Source organism: Dipteris shenzhenensis, chromosome 33 (assembly GCF_047967505.1).
Source record: "Dipteris shenzhenensis isolate YYH24624 ecotype China chromosome 33, Dip_SZ_1.0, whole genome shotgun sequence".
Classification (NCBI taxonomy): Eukaryota; Viridiplantae; Streptophyta; class Polypodiopsida; order Gleicheniales; family Dipteridaceae; genus Dipteris; species Dipteris shenzhenensis.
In genome coordinates, this window is record NC_141628.1 from 36,201,572 (window position 1) to 36,220,700 (window position 19,129).

The following is a 19,129-nucleotide window of genomic DNA, read 5'->3' on the forward strand; positions in this document are numbered from 1 at the left end:
CAAACCTTCCAAGGAAAGCACTGCATAGCGATGACAATCCAACCTACCAAATAGGTGATTGTCAAGGAACAAACAATTCCCAATGTTCAAAGTGAAGGAGTAAACAAGGACAACACCCAAAACATTCACAAAAACAATTCTAAACAAACACCCATGTAGATACAAAGTGAGAAAACTACAAGAGGAAAGTACCTTCTAGATTGGCCATCTCCATGTCAAGGTGAAGCTTGCAAGCCACTATTTTGGCAAACATCACATAAGATTGTGAAGTACACTTGTAAGATAAGAAAGTCAAAGCAAGCAATATATATATATATATATAAGGCAATAAAAAATAGATACTAGAAGCATCCAGGGCTCTAGCACTATATGAACGAACCCCTTTTCCTATAGCCCTAATAAGCATGCAAACACTAGAAATAATGACATTTCTGACTGTAGCTAGTAAAAAATAGATCATGAATCAAAGTAAAAACCACCCATGGACCTCTGATCTTGTATCCATAACGGAGATGAACCCATAATCCGTTATGGACCCATAATAGAAACTTAGCAAAACAAAGAATAACTCCACTATGCCAAAAACCAAATAAAACAAACCTTTCATCTCCACAATGTCAAGAAACACCACCAAGAATCAGCGTGGCACAAGAAGATCCAATTCGCACAAACGGGTCATCGGTAGACGAGAAAGCATGGCACAGAAATGGAGAGTAGTGGATAGTGTCTAATTCCCACAAATCCAAGAGTATGAGATAGGAATAGAGATAAGATCATAGTAGAGGATCATAAGGGAGCCACAATTCTCACCGAAGGAAGCATGGGGGAAGAGCTGAGTGCATGACATCACCATCAACATTGAAGAACACCGCCTTCGCCACCTCAGTCTTCTACCGTCTTCGAAAACTTGACTAGCGTGCTTTACTTAGTGGATAGCAATGTAATTCGACATGACACCATTATTCCCAACTCCTCCTCTACCTCAATCTGTGCTATCTTGGAAAAGATAGATTAGCATGTTGTATTACTTACTAGATAGAAATGCCTTTACCTCAATATGTGATGCATTGGAAAAGATAAATTAGCATGCTATATTACTTGGCAAATAGAAATGTCTTTTATAGTGCAATATCCCGACCTTCACAACAAGCAACTCCCTTGGATTGACTTTAGGCTCTAATATTAGACCTTTGGGCTATTACTGAAATGCTTCACACTACAAGGTTCTTGGTTATCATACCAAGATTGTCTACCTTTTTCTCAAGACAAAGTTGCTCCTTAAAGAATGAAGAGCCCTAATGATAGAGATGATCTTCAATACCACATCTTGGTTCTATAACATTGGATAGATGGGTGTAAGAGAGTTCTAATGCTGTCCTTTGGATTGCATCCCTATTTGTGCAATCTACTTTTGTTAGCTTTGTGAGCACTAATCAGCATTGAATCCACTGTATATCACTCATTGTTGCGATGTAAGAGCTTCACATGATAGATACACAATTTGCACTTAGATCACACTTGGCCATCCTCATCACAAAAGCACTTTTTCCTTCATCTTTTGTATGTGTTTGAATGTGTGTACACATACATATACATACATACACATATGCTTACATGTATACATACGTAGATGCATACATGTGTGTGTGTGTATGTGGGTGTGTGTGTGTGTGTTTGAATAATTTGCACTTAGATCACATGATAGATACACAATTTGCACTTAGATCACACTTGACCATCCTCATCACAAAAGCACTTTTTCCTTCATCTTTTGTATGTGTTTGAATGTGTGTACACATACATATACATACATACACATATGCTTACATGTATACATACGTAGATGCATACATGTGTGTGTGTGTGCACCCACACACATACATTATGTATGTATATTTAAATGTACATAAGACATGATCAACATCATCCTAGGTCTTACATCTATGTCATGTCTAGATGCATACAGATTCGTTGCTCTTTCCAATACGTTTAGCAACGTGTGCAAGAGTGTTAAACAATACCACTTTGTCATATGGGGTTCAAAGTGTTCACAACAGCTATTATCTCCACTAGGTACTTAATTGGTACTATATTTGAGAGAAGCTCCACCTGCAAGATCCACTTGTGTGCCCTTATGCTAGGAGCAAGCTACCTTGCTCAACGCCTTGAAGTAATGGATGATAGCATGAACCTTATAATAACAAGTTGGGGATTTTTTGGTAAGGGAGTTTGAGAAAAGGAACTAAGATGCTCGGAAAGGTTGGATTCGAGGAAGATAATGGCCTGCAAAAGGGGCCATAGACTCCAAAGCAAGCCAATGAAAAGCATCAAGAATTAGGAGCACTCAGTTTTTTATGGTAGGGTCGTGCTGTGGGAGGCTCAATCATTACTCAAGGATCCAAAAATTACTTAAATTGTAAAAAAGTTGGCCATCGTTTTTTTGTGATCCTCTAATATTTATGTAGCTTCATTATTATAAGTGGCCTTGGCTGCCCATATTCGTACTCTATGCAAATAAGGCAAGGTGTTAGGGGCCAAGAAGCACTGTTTTAATGGTGGTGACTCCATCATGGCCTCCACAAGTGGATTCTCATCTTATGGTAGAATTGTTCTCAGGGATACAGACATCTGATTACGCCTAACCTTTTTCTTTACTGAGATGGGATCATCTTTGCACAGGAACACTTCAGCCAGCGTTGCTACCAGTGGGTCTTCGAGACAAACAAATCATCTATCCCCATTCATCATAATACCTGCTTACTGCTGGTCAGTGCATTCGTGCTCATGTTATCCATTCTTCTCTATTCAAGAACAATGAGTCTATAAAATTCAGATAATTTTCACATAAATATAAAAGGGATGGGTTCAAATAATTTTTACATAAATATAAAAGACACAAATCCACTATACATGAGATGAGCTCTGTGTCTGTTTATCACCCAAAACTGCACTAGATAGTACAATAAATACATTTTCATGGCATAAATAATAGGTACTTCCCCAACTAACAATTCCTCCGGAGCTGCAAAAAGTAATTCTCCTAAGTTTGAATAAATTAATTAAACCAATGGCAGGTATTTCAGTACTCTTAAACATGAGAGTATAAGGGAAACGAAATACAGGAAGAGCTATGGAAAACTTATCAATAGCACCATTTCAGTACCACCAATGCAAGAAGATTGGAAAACATGCTACTGGCAGAGTTACATTAGACAGATACTCCAAAAGGTTTGGTTTCTAATAACAAGCATCAATTTTCTTAATTGATAGAGCCAGTTAATGCTGCTAACAAGGTGAAGCATGCACTTGCAAAATCTGTCTACTGTTGCTTTGATGATATAGACCTACAATATATCACATACAAGGCTACCAGGATCCGTTAGAGAAGATGCTTTAGTTATCACTCTACAAAATACAAAGAAGACTGACCTTAAGATGGCCCAACGAAGCGTCTCTCTTCAAAGGTTACAGATTAATTGCCTGTTTTCATGTTCATTTTTCAAAAACTCATCTGTCCAACTAAGTTTCCGCCTCACAGGCGCAGGCAACCCTTCCACATCTTGCGGTGAGCTGGCTACAGAGGAAAATTGTACCTCAGTGACACCAGATACATAGAAAGAAAGAAAAGCAATGCAACGGGGAAGCCTAAACCTTCTTGGACCTGCGCTTCCTGCTGCACACAGCCAAACAATGAATCCCTTCCGCATCACTTCAAAAATCAGATTCTTCCTAGCATCCCAGAATATGAAACAAAATGGGCAGATCTTGCCTTCAGAGACCAGCTTCAAGCAATAAACTATGCCATGCAGTATAGACTACAATCAATAACAGCCATACTCAACAAGCTGGGTCCTGTCATCAACTTGAGCTCTGAAAGATAACTACTTCAGAACATCAACTCCAGTTGTGAAAGATAACATTCATGGTAAAGAATTGTATTAATTGTTCAATACACGTCCTTCAGCTCATGGACTACATTATGAATTGGTATTAATTGTTCAATACACTCCTCAGTCCATGGTCTCTACATTATGGACTGTATGACACTTTAAAGCACAATGTAGATGTGCACTCTTCCTCACAAGTGCTCTTAGCCAAGTCCATCTGCCATGCTGGGGTAATTTATTGTGCAGAAAAGAACCCAAAAAAATTTAGCTCCCTGCTGCTCGACCTGCTCCCTGGCTTTTCCATTTCTGCCCCTCCCCTCCCTCCCTTCCTATCACCCTTCTTCATATACTCCCCACCCTTATCCTCTGCTTCCTGCCTCCCGTTTCTGCACTTTCCCATTCCCGTTTCCGTCTCCGAGCTCCCCGTTTCACTCACACCTCTCTAGCAGATGCTCATCCCTACAGGGCTTGTTGCATCTGCTCACAAAAGATCCTAACACACAAGCTTCACAGGCCAATGACCACGAAATGTGTCCACTCCAAACACTCGGAGCAGAGAACATAGACCACTCGATGCCACATGCACACACAAACTATTCAGAACAGATCTGATATATAGACGTCGATGTAGAGGTACCCGAGAGTCACTTGAGATCACGAGGGGATGAGCTTGCACCGCTTGTAGAAACGCAAGCTACCACGGTCCAATCACTCAGCCCAGTGCTTCCTTCACATGTCATAGCTGCCTTCTCCACAAACGTTTTGAAACTCTGAATTCCATGGAAGATCCGAGTAGTGAACCGGCTCGGGAGCATCCAGCCAAGACCACGTTGGAGGATGCATGAGCAAGTGCCACGTGGTACTTGCCTTTCAACCCCTCCATGAACCTTAGAACTCTCCACCACCCCTTGGAGGGTTACCACATACATCTCACAAATGCTAAAGCTAACAAACCCACCATAAACCAAGAAGAGGTTGCAAACCAAAAATTGCCACTGGTGCAAACAAGCTTGCACCGCCTGTAGAAATGCTAGCTACCACGGTCCAATCACTCAGCCCGGTGCTTCCTTCACACGTCATAGCTCCCATTCTCCACAAACGTTTGAGACTCCGAATCCCATGGAAGAGCCAAGTAGTGAACAGCCTCAAGAGCATCCAGCCAAGACCAAGTTGGAGAATGCATGAGCAAGTGCCACGTGGTACTAGCCTTTTTACCCCTCCATGGCTCTTAGAATTCTCCAACACCTCTTGGAGGTTTACCACACATCTTCTATTATGCTCCTCCTGACTTATGTGATAAGTCCTAGGAGCAATATATTCAAATAGAGATGGAAAATAGTTGGTCCAAATACTTAGGGGGATCCTTTTTAGGTGTCTCATCAACTGAGGTAACTAGCCAAATCAGGTCCAAGCTTGTGTCACCATTTGGGACTTCTCCTAAGAAAATAAAGGAATAATTCTTCAACAGGAATTGATTTTGGCCAAAGAAAGGTAAAGTGCTTAACCAAGAATAAGTATTATTGTTTTACTTTTGCTTGCAAAGAGAACTGTGGGGACGCCCACAAGGGACAAGAAATAGTCCAAGAACTAGAATGCATGCATAGACTAACCTTTAACGGGTTAAAGTGTTGGATTTTGGATGTGTCGGTCCAAGAAGGGTGCAAAAAGGGCTCAAAAGCCAAGGGAAAACACCAAAAAGCGGGATCTAAGAGACAAAAAGCACTAGGAGGAGGTGGCGCCCACATATGGAGGGCCCCACAAGGCTAAAAGCCAGCGAAATAGCCTAAAATCCAAGATTCTGACCCAAAAAGCATGCAAATCAACTTTTAGAAGCTCTAGAAAGCTAAAAGTGTAAAAGCCCAGCTTTTTGGGAAAGAAAGTCTAAAATTAGGCAAAATAGAGCTAGCCCCAGCTTTTTAGAAAGCTTTGCTTTCGGGTTGGGGCCAAGCCTATAAAAGAAGAGCCGCTGAACTCTAGAATCATTAAGAGTTGTACTCAGCCAAGCTCTTGTGAGAGCTAGTTGTACAAAAGTCTATTTTTATTGCAATAAAGACCTTCGGGGAGGTCCAGCCCTTTTTCTGGGCCCTAGTGTAGTGTGATGCTTCTACCCCTATTCTCCGAGCACTCTTTCTTGAAGACGACTGTGTTCTGATAGCTTCTTCCTGTAATCCAAGCAATCCCAACTCCAGGCTTCTTCCCCAGATGATTGCGATTTGCCCGCCTGCTGTGATTGCGATTCAATTGCTGGCTTCCAGGAGCTACCCTAGTGCTGCGATTTCATGCCAGATGACCTTGTTTTCTGCGATTTGTGCTTTTGGCTGTGCGCTATGCCCGGAGGTGCTCAAGAAATATTCCTAGAGTACCCAGAGACTATAGCGATTTGATTGGAAAGGTGATCCTTTGATGCCCTTTGCTGTCCAGCCAGTCCAAAGCCTCCATAGTTGCTGAAATATTGTTCCCAATGTGGACTAGGTGTAGTTCCAGTTTCACTCATCGCTTCTAAACCCACTTTGTTACTTGTAATGAAGAGACAACGAGTGTAATAGAAGGATCTCTAGAACTGGTTAACTCAATGAGTTTCCTATTGTGGATGAACTGGAGTGTATGACTATCAAAACTCATTTAAGGATCATAAATGTAGAGCCATTGTTGTCCAAGAATGACACCATATCAGGATAGGGGCATGATGTCAAAACGTAGCTTATCCATCTATTGTTACATGAAAAAACAGTTGTTTGACCCTTATCTTGCACAAGACAGTTGTTCCAATAACAAGTTCGATTTGGTAATCAACTTCACTTGAGCTGATGTTCAATTCAAGAAATTGCACCAAAGGTATAACGAGAAAGTATTCATCCATAGGTTCTTGGGCGAAAGTGGAATGAGCTTCAGCTCCCTGCTCCACCAGCATGCTGCCTTCCCTTCCCACGCTGTTGGCCCCCTTTTTGCCTCTGCTTTCAACCTTTTTCCCTTCTGTCTCTTCTCGCACCTCTGCCCTTTCACCTTTTTCCTGCCACTTTTTGCCCTTTTCAGCCTCGTCAATAGCCCACATTCTGGCCGCCTGGGACCTGCTTAGAGTCTTCGAAGTATTTGACTCACCCGGAGCTTTTTGGCAGCCTTCCTTGTTCGTGCCTTACCAGGTCATGCCCCAGCAGTTTGCGCTGTTCCAGAAGCTCTTCAGCCAATTGCGCGAGATCTGGGACTATTGGCGCAGCTCCATTCGCTGGTTTCTCTTTAAAGCTCAGCTGTCGCAGCTCCCTTGCAGGTCAGGCTGATCCCAGGAGCCTTTTGTTCTGCTAACGCCTGACCTGCAGTGATTCTGCTGGAGTTTTTGTGGTTCCTTGGAGCAGCTCTCTTGCTGCTTCTTGTGCGAGTTGCAGCTTCTAGTGTGTCTGGGTTCCTTGTCGAGCTTCGGTGTCTTTTTTGGCAGTGGCTGAAGGCCGTACCTCAGCAAGCCTTTTGTGGCTCAGCTGGCCTCCTTTCCAGTGACCTTTTCGCCAGCCCCGAGAGCAGCCTTTCTGCCCAAGCGCCCCTGGCTGGTCTTTTGTGGGGATCTTGGTCCTCTTCCTTTCTTTTCCCTTTCTTCCCCCCTCTCTTTTTTCACAACGCAGACTTTTTGCTTTCCCCCCTCTCTTTTTTCACAACGCAGACTTTTTGCTTTCGCCTCAAAGGAAAGAAGCTTGGTGGTGACCTTTGGTCTGGCAAGTGGCAGCACCCTCTTCTCCCATTGCCGTCAATGTTCGACTCTCTCCACAGGACAAGCAACAGGTCAAGTTAGCAGTTCAATCACTTCAGTACAAAGCCCTGGTGGCCAAGATTGTAGGACTTACATCCTCGAGGAGCCAGGTGCGGGGTTGAATTCAGGCGAGCCTCGTGCTTGATGGGAAGGTCACCATTTATGGGAAGGGAGTTTTTCTTCTCAAGTTGAGCTTCCCCGACACCACCCTGGCCCTTGCCCCATCATCCTTGGCCCGCACCTTGTCTACTTCATTCCCTGCTACTATGGGGGCAATAAATAACCTAGCAAGAAGGCCACAAAGAACCGAAGGCGGCATACCAGACTCCGGGCGGCAGCAGACTACAATGATGTCAGATCACTCGCTGATTGTACTTCACTTAGAGCAACCCCGTCGTGGACTTCCCCAGAAAGGGTTCGTGTAGCTGATGCATTAGAAGGAGGCCCAGCAAGAAATGCTTGAGATTTGGCAGCAGCCAGAGAGCCCTCGCAAGGGAGGATGGGCTACATGGGTGGCAGATGCAATCCAAAGGAGCAGCGAGGAGCTCCAATCCAGGGCTCTATGATGGTGGCATGCGAGAGTGCTGAGATGGGATTTGGCATCCATGGAGCGTGCCAAAGAGCAAGATCCAGTCTCGCTGTGGCTCACAGACCATTATGAGAGCATGAGGGCTTGATCTCCAGGCCACAAAGGTCTGCTAGGCTGAGTTCTCCTATCACTCTTCTCGGACTTGTTGGGAATAGCAAGGACACAGGATGACCAGACAATTCTTCAACACTGGCCCAGATTGAGAGATGCAAGTGGACAAATACATTCAGACCCACAAAAGATCTTAGAGATGACCACTAACTTCTATTGGCAGTTGTTTCAATTCAAGGAGTTGTCTTCCCAGGTCATTGCAGCCCGAGAGACAATTTGGGCTCAAGTACCGTCAGTGGTCTCCCTTGGCTTGAGCAAGCCGTTAGAGACACAGTCACCGACAAGGCGCTTTGGGAGGCCCTCTCGCCTCAGAAGTGCCCTAGAAAGGATGGTTTCACATTGTCCTTTCGGTGCCTCTTGGAGAGCATCCTCACTCCCCTCCCTTTGGCCTTTTAGGAGATATTTAACTCGGGTTCTCTTCCTCAATCATTGAGTCGAGGCTGAATCTATTTGATCTTGAGCTTGCGGTCGAGGCCTCACCTTGCTGATATCATCAACGACACGCAAATGGTTTTGTTGCTCGAGAGCAGAGTATCTTGGACAATAACTTCACCTTTTGAGAGGTAGTGGATTGGGTAGGCATAGAAGGAGTCTCCACCTATCATGATCCTTCTTCTGGATTTCGAGAAGGCTTATGAGAAGGTAGAGTGGTCCCTAATGGAGGAATATGCAGAGAATTAGCTACGCGGGGTTTTGGCTATGTATGCAGAGAGTGTAACTCGGATGCTCATAGGTAGTCACATGGGGAAAGGCCTTTGCTCTTTCGCGCTCACTTCGTCAAAGTTGCTCCCAATCCAACAAAAGGAGGAGCTTTTGGATTCAGGGTTTGCAAACAACATAGCACTCTATGTGGAGGGCATGGAGGAGCGTTTAGAGGGTGTACGAGGAGCCCTAAATGATTCACTACTTGGCCTTGAGGGCCACAAATCAATTGGTTTCTTACATCAGTCTAGGAGATCCAGGAGTGAGGGGAATGTGCTCGACTTCCAATGGATTCCGAGGGGACCCAAAGCAAGGTACTTAGGCTGCCAAGTTGGTAGTTACTTCAGAGTAGGCGTAAGCTACTAGATTAGAGCTTGGCAGCAGGCAGGGCCCTGATGCCACTTAGGTCCTCTTGGCGACGGCGGGGTACATAGACTACTGTTGGTGCTTTCACAGAGGTTGCATGGGTCTACTCAGTCACCTAGTTCGCAATTCTTATGGGCAGGTTCTCATGGCACGAGGAACACTAGAGCCATGGTTGCTTGGAAAACGATGATCCTGCCACATGCACATGGAGGGCTTGGCATTATCGACCCCAAGATACAAAGCAGAGCCCTTCTAAGCAAGCTAGTGATTCAAGGTCTCACCCTAGGCTTCGAGGAACACTCCCCCGCAAGGGTGGACAGTGATGGCAGCAATCCCATAGGTGGATTTTCTCAAAGGCTCCGCACACAGGGAAGGGTTCCCCCTTGAGTTGCACACCCCCAGGATGACTATTTTCACATATACCTAGATGAATCCAGGAACATTCCCAAACTCCAACACAACATAGTGCAGTTTCAATCTCACAAGAGTCACTCATAAGATTGAAAACCATAAACTCCATCACGCATAGCAGGGACTAGCTACTATGACATCCCCACTGATGTCATCAGCGCCCAACAGTGGGTGTAGACCATAGTATAAAAGTATGCTCTCACACATACAAATCCACACACCCACACATACTTGAGCATCCATTTATACAAAGTCTTTGTACTGAGTTTCTGTTGGCACGCTGGAGGTGAAGGGCAAACTCAGCCATGACGAAGGCTAGCACTAAAGGAGAAGGCTAATCAAAAAGTAGTCCAATCTTCATTCAAGCTACAACTACTTGTGAAGTCTAAACAATTTCATTTTAGTCTCTCCCAAACGAGCATCTAAATCTAAATCTAGTTGATAGGGCAACGCACCATTTAAGATAGAAAGAATTATCGCAATACCAGCAGGCCGCAACTTGGACAAAAACTTCACAACGTGAAATTTGCATGTCTGCTAATACGGCAGAAGCATATACCTAGATGAATCCAGGAACATTCCCAAACTCATCCTCCAAAAACACAACATAGTGCAGTTTCAATCTCACGAGAGTCACTCATAAGATTGAAAACTGTAAACTCCATCACGCATGTGGCATAGCAAGGACTAGCTACTATGACATCCCCACTGACGACATTAGCGCCCAACAGTGGCTGTAGACCATAGTATAAAAGTATGCTCTCACACTTACAAATCCACACACCCACACATACTGTGAGCATCCATTTATACAAAGTCTTCGTACTGAGTTTCTGTCGGCACTTTGGAGGTGAAGGGCAAACTCAGCCATGACTATTTTCACACATGACAATAATAAATACTGGTGAGATGGCCTGCCATTCTTCTCAAAGCCCACTCTCAGTTTAACCTTTGGTTGATGCAGCAAGCTTTGACCTTAATTAACAGGCCCTTGGGAATAAGACTCTCATAACATGTTGCATATGGAGTACAGAGAGGGGGTGGGGGCAGTACGAGGTCAGCACCAAATGTTACAAAACTTGTTGCTGACGTCGCAAGCTGATGTAAAATTGCTGGTTGACACACATTTACTCCTCATAGTCGATAGCCATATGAAGTAAAACTCCGCATTATTATTCAACACTGGAAAAGATTCAATGACTAGTAAATTCTCTTTCCATTCATCAGTGGGTAGATTCTTACGATTCACGTAAAGAATGTCGTTATGCCACAGAGCACCTGGGACATGTGAATGACCAAAGACAACTATTTGGGGCGATATAGTTTCTATAAGTCGTCGTGATTCCTCGGAAATCTTTGGAGGAAAGCCACAAATATGCCTGTAAAAGCAATTTGAGAGGATAAGGAATTTATCTAGGAAACTTGGGGATTGACTGACTTTTATAAATCGACCTTGGAGAATTATATTGAACAGGACAACCTACACTGCAAGTATTTTCACCCCAGCCACAGTAATAACACGCGTTGTAGGCAGGTCCGCAACCCTTCAGGAAATATTCACATTCATGAGTGAAGCTGAAACTGTAGGGGAAGACGTTGCTAGTCCTGTTCAAGACGTCGCAGATATGTGATAGATGGCAAGCTTCATCTTTACCCCTCGTCAACGTTGCCAGCTACAGCAATGACAGAGTTTCCCGTTGATTCCTCCAGCCGCGCTATCACTTGGTCTGCGGAAAGCCGACTTTTCCTGCATTTGTCACCTACATCTCCTGTGGAAAGGACAGATTCAGGTACTCTCGGTCCATTTGAAGTAAGTGGAAAGAGTCTCGATTCGCTCGGCTGTTCAATTACTTGCCTGCATGAATAAGTATGCCAGTGGCTTGTTTGAGGGCCATGATAGTTGAAGAATCCAGCACTCCATGGGTGTCAGAAAGCAAACCAACGACTGCAACTTTGCTCCCATCTTCGGGAACCTGCGCACTACAAAATGAGGCAGATTCAAGGCATATTACATCATTTTTCTTCCAAAAACAGCAACGAAAGAACGACCCACTTCGGATTGATGGTTCACGGTACTCATAGATACCACCCACCTCGCCATGGAGGAGGAAACACAATAGGAGGATGACCGCCGGGTGGAGAAGATACTCTCTCAGGTTCAGCCACCCTCTCGGTGGGCGGCCTTCATATGGCGGACAAAATCCTTTTGTGTCACTATCCAAACCCATCTCACACATTGGACCAAGTTGTACTCCAATATTGGAGGATGGCGGGCGGTTAGTGTGAACCCGGCCTTCGATTCTTGGTTATTGCATGTGGCACAAAGAGGTTGTCCTGTGGCAACAGGTTCGGTGGCATGGATGAGCATAGGTCTAGGCATCTGGTGGCATGGACAAGTTCAATTCTACGAAGGTTCCTGCTCCATTGCCCAGAAGGGGAGAGATTTTGGGACCCCAAATGTGTGGGTGGGCAGGCATGTAGGTTTCTGAAAGGTGGAGAGCCATGGTAGCCTGAAAATGTTAGGCCCAAGACTATTTTTTCTCGTCTCTAGCGAGGCAATGCGATGCCACAATGTGGCCAAACGTTTGCAAGGGAGGCTGGTGAGAACAGTGGAGGCAAAGGGTATTTTTGGCATTCCCGCTCACCTAAAAGGCATATGGGACAAAAGTTACATCGTAAAGACGTTGACTATTACCATAGTCTTCCCCCTTTTCAGCTTTGGTGGCTTCTCAAGTTCTGCACTTTTGTTAAGCTTGTTGTCTTCATACGACATAATGGGGTGCCTCTCTTCTTGGATAATGAGATTTGGAGGATCACTTGTGTCGACATCTCTTGATTCTTATTTTCATTATCTTTGGATGTAGTCATCTTCAACTATTTCAGTTTACTCTCTTACCTCTTATTTGTCCCAACCCTCTAAGAGTCCACTCACCCACCCACTCTCTTATCTCTTGCTTGTCCCAACCCTCGGGGAGTCCACCCACCCAAATCTGTAGTGCAATCCACTCCTAGAGTTCTTCTTCCTCGATGGTTGAAATAAATTTCTAGTCTCACATGTTTCTCCAATGGCTAACTTGGTTTTGACCATGCCAATTTGAAACTCAAGGATTTCATTTATGTTACACATTTGTGTTGATGCGTCATTCATGGACGTCACTTTTTATCACAAATAGCATGAGAATAACGTCATAACATTGGTAACCGAGAAAAATAAGCAATAAACTAGATAAAGTTGTCACCTATAAACTTCATATTACTAGTAGTATTCTAAAAAATATTAGTAGCAATATAGTTTGTATTACAATCTATTGAAACATTCTAGCTGGCGATAATAACAAATTGTGAATAATACCATCAATAGTATGACTCCTATCAATGGTACTTGATCCGGTTTCCCACCAATGTCTTACTTAGTACTAGCATGCTAGGGTAAGGTGGACCAGAATTGAGTCATGAGAGGACAAGGGTGAGGAGATAGTATTCACTGTGGTTGCGGAAGTGGGAGTCCATTGCTACATCAAGCCAATGAATGCAATTAAGATTAGGGAGGAGAGTGGGTAATGAGATTGCTAGGAAACTAACTTTTCTCTTTTCTAGTAAGATTTGATTTGATATGTGGGTCAACATTTGCTTGGGTGTAGCCAATCGCGGAACTATTTTTGGGGCCATTTTGGGATTGCAACGCGATGCGCTTCATGCGCTTCTGGGTGAATATTTAAATTTGCAGGGACCCGCGCTCTCGTTGCACACTGACGCATGCTCTCGGTGTGTTAGAGCTAATCACCAAGTTGAGTTCCTTCCCCAGTGCAGAAGGTTGTGCACAATTACAAGAGGCTCAACACCAAGTTGAGTTCTCTCCCAGTGCCTCACGGAACAATGATGACCCATTTCCCTTGGCACCCCATCCTGCAACATGGTTGGTCATGAGGTTTTTCTTTCAAGTCTTTCAAGGAATTTCCTTCGTCATAGCAACTTCTTTCAAGGCACTGATAGGGTTAATAAACAATTGCTTCTTTCAAGGCACTGGCAAAGAGAACTCAACTTGGTGGTGAGCTCAATTGAGTAGAACATTCGACAGTGATCAAGGAACTCAATCTGGTGGTGAGCTCCAGCACATTGACGCATGCTCTTAGTGTGTTACAGCTTATCACCAAGTTGAGTTATCCTTCCCCAGTGCCGAAGGTTGTGCTCAATTACGAGAGTCTCATCACCAAGGTGATTTCTCTTCCAGTGCTTGATGGAACAACGATGACCCGTTTCCCTTGGCTCCCCATCCTACAACTCCCTTGGTCATAGCTATGGTTGGTGGAGTGTTGTAGGATGGAGAGCCAAGGCAAACAATGGATCCTATGACTTGGGCAACATTATGAAGGGGCATCGAGATTGAAATAGAAGATTCATTATAGGGGTAGAAGGGGGCTTGGAGAGAGCATGGAAGGGGGTAGGAGAGAAATTTTCCTGGGTGGGGTGAATTGTTTCTCTACCCTTAAGGCCTTTATATAGATCTTTTACTTAAAAATTCAAAAGAGAATATACAAAATTTGTACTATATTCTATCAAGTTTCGCCAAGATTTACATCTTTTACTTAAAAATTCAAAAGAGAATATACAAAATTTGTACTATATTCTATCAATATTGTGAAACTTAAAAAACTAGCCTGATAAAATTTTGCTAGGATTTTATAATAATATATAAGTATACCTTCGATAAAAACATCATTGCCTCCCACTCTTTCCCCCTTCTTTTTTTGTGTCAATTGTGCAACTCTAGGTGCCTATCGTTGCTAAGAGCACATAATCCACTAGCTGGATTTTACTATTAGCCCAACCTAGCATAGGCAATCATCTACATCATCGTCTAGCCATGACGTGCCATTAGATGGTTGCCATGCTAGAATTTCTTGGTCATCGGAGCCAAGATCATGATAATTCAATAGGATGAGGGGGGAGGAGCGGTGGCACATACACCCAGCTTTGCTGCTAGCCTAGCCTAGCGTAGGCGATCATATACATCATCGTCTAGCCATGATATGCGATTAGATGGTTGCCATGGGAGAATTTCTCGGTCATCAAAGCCAAGATCATAATAGTTCAATGGGATGAGGGGGGAGGAGCGGTGGCACAGTTGCCATGGGAGAATTTCTCGGTCATCAGAGCCATGATCATAATAGTTCAATGGGATGAGGGGGGAGGAGCAGTGGCACATACACCCAGCTTTGCTGGTAGACCAACCTAGGGTAGGCAGTCATATACATCATCGTCTAGCCACCATGATGTGCGATTAGATGGTTGCCATGGGAGAATTTCTCCGTCATCGGAGCCAAGATCATAATAATTCAATGGGATGAGGGGGAAGGAGTGGTGGCACATACACCCAGCTTTGCTAGTAGCCCAGCCTAGCGTAGGCGGTCATATACATCATCGTCTAGCCATGATGTGCGATTAGATGGTTGCCATGGGAGAATTTCTCGGTCATCAAAAAATTATAACAGTCTGATATGTTCTTACAGTCTATCTCTAGCGTGCAAGTTAATGCTAATTTGAGCGTGCGAGTTAGGTGGTCCCTCATGAAAAGTCATTGTTATTACAATATGATTTCGACTCAATGCTAATCTGGGCGGCCGATGGCCCCTCATGCAAAGTCATTGTTATTATAGTCAACTGAAGAAAGGAAATATCAAAACAAGACATTAGATTAGCATTGAGTCGGTTCATTAGGCTGTAATAACAATAGTTCTCATTCTAAACTATTGTTATTATAGCCTGATAAACCAACTCAATGGTAAACGAAGCTTGTGAACTCAATGGTCCCCCACACAAGGTCATTGTTATTACAATCTGATTCAAGCTCAATGCTAATCTGAGCCTGTGAATTAGATGGTCCCTTATGCATAATCATTGTTATTACAATCTGATTCTGACTGAATGCTAATCTGAACCTATGAATTATTCGGTCCCTCATGCATGGTTGTTGTCACTAAAACAAGCTCGATGCCTATTTGGGATTACTATACTCTTTGGGATTTATTGATTGGGATTTACTAAAACAAGCGCGGTGGTTGCTAAAGGTTATATTCTGTGGGGGTTACAGTTAATCCTAAACCAACAAAAATACATTTCATTGCCATTGCCTACCTCCTCTAGCCTTAACTATCATACAACTGACCTATCATATTCATCAATGTAATGTGAAATCTATCGGTACATGGATCTTCAAAGATGGCAAAGATCTCACTGGATTACATAGTTGAGCATGTTAAGATGGCTTGATTTGATAGATTAGAATATGTGAACAATTACATCTTGGATAGCAGGAGAGCAAACTAGTTAAGAAACCCGACAGGTCTTGAGTGAAGGAATAGAGATGGAAAGCCACACAGGCAATGACATTTTTACTGCCACTTGATGAAGCCATTTCGCAAGGGGTCCCTCAACAACCCAAGATTTTCGTAGATGAGATTGATCACTTGGAGGAGGAACATAGAGTTCCCAAGAGTGTCATTCACAAGAGGCACCGAAATGCATTTGTGTTGGTTTAGGATTACCTACAACCCCTGCAAAATATAACCTTTAGTAAATCCCAAACAACCACCGTGCTTGTTTCAATAAATACCAATCAATAAATCCTAAACAAGGGAAAATGTAAATCCCAAACAGTATACTAATCCCAAACAACCATCCAGCTTGTTTTAGTGACAATGACTATGCATGAGGGACCATCTAATTCCTGATGTTGGGGAGGGTCATTGTTTGCTTGGGTGTAGCCATTTTTGGTGAGGTTCAGGGACTTTTTTGTATATGGGTATCTTGCATGACCCATAATTTATGCATTGCTCAATGGAATTCGGCACACTTTGAAAATGTTGCATTTAGTTGGATTTGAAGGTTCTATTTTCTGATGACTGCTTCACTCATGACGTGCGATTAGATGGTAATTCTAACTGTGTGATATGTTCTTACAGTCTATCTCACCTTAATGCTAGTTCTCATTCTAAACTATTGTTATTACAACCTGATAAACCGACTGAATGCTAATCTAAGCTTGTGAACTAGATGCAAAGCCATTATTATTACAGTATGATTCTGACTAAATGCTAATCTGAGCCTGTGAATTAGACGGTCCCTCATGCACAGTCATTGCTATTACAGTCTGATTCTGACTGAATGCTAATCTGAACCTATGAATTAGATGGTCCCTCATGCACAATCATTGTCACTAAAACAAGCTTGGTGGTTGTTTGAGATTAGTATACTATTTGGGATTTACATTTTCCCTTGTTTGGGATTTATTCAAACAAGCACGGGTGGTTGTTTGGGATTTACTAAAGGTTATATTTTGTGGGGGTTGCAAGCAATCCTAAACCAACACAAATGCATTTCATTGCCAGTGCCTACCTCCTCTGGCTAGTGCTTACCTCCTCTAGCCTTAACTAGTGTTTGAGCTGACCTAATCACGATTGCATACTGTTCCAACTATCGAGCTCGTTTACGACAATCACATTAAGTCCAAGCCATCCTGGCTCTAGTGTTTGAGCTGAACCAGCCACACGGTTGTATGATATTCTGACCACTGGGCTGGTTTAGGACAATCACATAACTGGTGTTTGAGCTGACCCAACCACGATTGCATGATGTTCCAACCACTGAGTTGGCTTAGGACAATAACATTAAGTCCAAGCCAGCCTGGTTCTAGTGTTTGATTTGAACCAGCCACACGGCTACATGATATTCCAACCACCGGGCTAGTTTAGGACAATCACATTAAGTCTAGGCTAGCTAAGTAAACTATCCCAAAGCTCAATCACAAACAACCACCGGGCTAGTTTAGGCAACCACTTGCCTGCATTGTATCAAGAAATGAACAAGTAAACTATCCCAAAGCTCACTCATAAGCAACCACTGGGATGGTTTAGGTAACCACTAACCTGCGTTGTATCAAGCATGAGTGTAGGCTAAAGCTTGTGAAGACTCGAGAATGGTATTACCTGAATGGCCTGATGTTGCTTCCTCGAATGCTACCACCAATTGTGACATCACAACTCATTTTCTTCACTCTGATGGGGCAACGATCAAATGCATGCATCTGCAACAACTGCTTCCTGTTGCTGCTCTGCAAGGAGTCTTCTACTCCTTGTGCCCTAACCAAGCTTTTCAGCTTTTCTATCTTGCAGCCTCTGTTTGCTTCTCTTGTAAGCCATGGCAAGCTGCATGTTGCCATGGCGATGATCACTGAAAGAAGATAATGCCAAACCAAAATAGAGAGAAGCTAGCTGGTGAGGCAAGCAAAGAATAGAAGACAACTTACCTGAAAGAAGACAATGGCAAACCAAAGTCTGCGCAAGGTCACGTCGAGGTATGTGCAGGTTGTAGGGCATTTACAGGGTGGGGGCAGGTTGTAGGTACTTAATCTTCCAAGATTTGATGGGTGGGAGGTGTGAAATTTTGAAATTCATGGGAGTAGCAAAATTGCAACCATCGGTTTTCCCCCCTCCAGTGATACGTTAGCAGAATTAGATATCCCAAACAAGTGCAATGTGGCCTAAAATGCTTGAAAACACAAATAGGCCAAAGGGCACGCTATCGGGTTTGGTGCTATGTATTATTAAATGCAATGACCTTTGGCATGCTTATGAGCCATATAGAAAGCAAGTGCATGGAAAAAGAAACAATTCAAAATTGTAAATAATGTTGGATTTATTAAAATATCTTTTCACATGCACAAATTGCACTTTTCCAACTCCTTCCATTTTAGGGTGAATCTAGATACCAATACCAACAACGATCAATGTTTTAAGACCACCATGCACTAGTCCCAATAGTTTGGATTCCAAAATTTCAATCCGTTTTGGTTTTCAACAAATCCAAAAAAAGTTATGGAGCATGCCCTCAAATGGGTATGCATCACTTTAGCACAACATTGGAGGCCCGTTAACCCATGCATAATGATCTCATTTAGGTGTGTCCTTGGGTTGAGGAGAGCTCACGTAGTGTACTTTAGAATGATTACTTGGTTTCATGTATGTATAGAACAAAATTTTGATGTTTTTAAATAAATTGCTATATCCTAGTCTTCAGGATACATGCTTCACATGCAACATAGAACTTGTAATGCTTTAACGGTCTCCCAAATCCTTATTCCATAATTTTTTGCTCTCATGTTCAAGTTTGGAATGTGTACTACAACTTGAAGACAAAGTTTGCTGAATTCCATTAAGCAATGCATAAGTTATGGCTCATGCAATATACCCATATATAGAAAAGTCCTTGAACCTCACCAAAAGTGGCTACACCCAAGCAAACAATGACCCACATGTGTATGCTCCTATG

At 43.3% G+C, this 19,129-nt stretch overlaps 1 protein-coding gene across 2 annotated transcripts; it reads right to left on the reverse strand.

Moving 5' to 3' along the window:
• Positions 1-3,218: 3,218 nt before the first annotated feature.
• On the reverse strand, positions 3,219-11,984 carry LOC147880049 (uncharacterized). 2 transcript variants are annotated; one of them, XM_087372066.1, is made up of 6 exons: positions 11,896-11,984; positions 11,658-11,782; positions 11,457-11,571; positions 11,287-11,346; positions 11,045-11,181; positions 3,219-3,670 (listed from the first exon to the last, which is right to left on the reverse strand). In XM_087372066.1, exons 1-6 carry the CDS (start codon positions 11,901-11,903, stop codon positions 3,459-3,461), a joined length of 657 nt encoding a protein of 218 aa, XP_087228192.1. In that variant the 5' UTR covers positions 11,904-11,984; the 3' UTR covers positions 3,219-3,458. The 2 variants fall into 2 exon arrangements, with proteins under 2 accessions (XP_087228192.1, XP_087228191.1); XM_087372065.1 differs by having other exon boundaries at positions 3,221-3,673.
• Between the last annotated feature and the right edge of the window lie 7,145 nt (positions 11,985-19,129).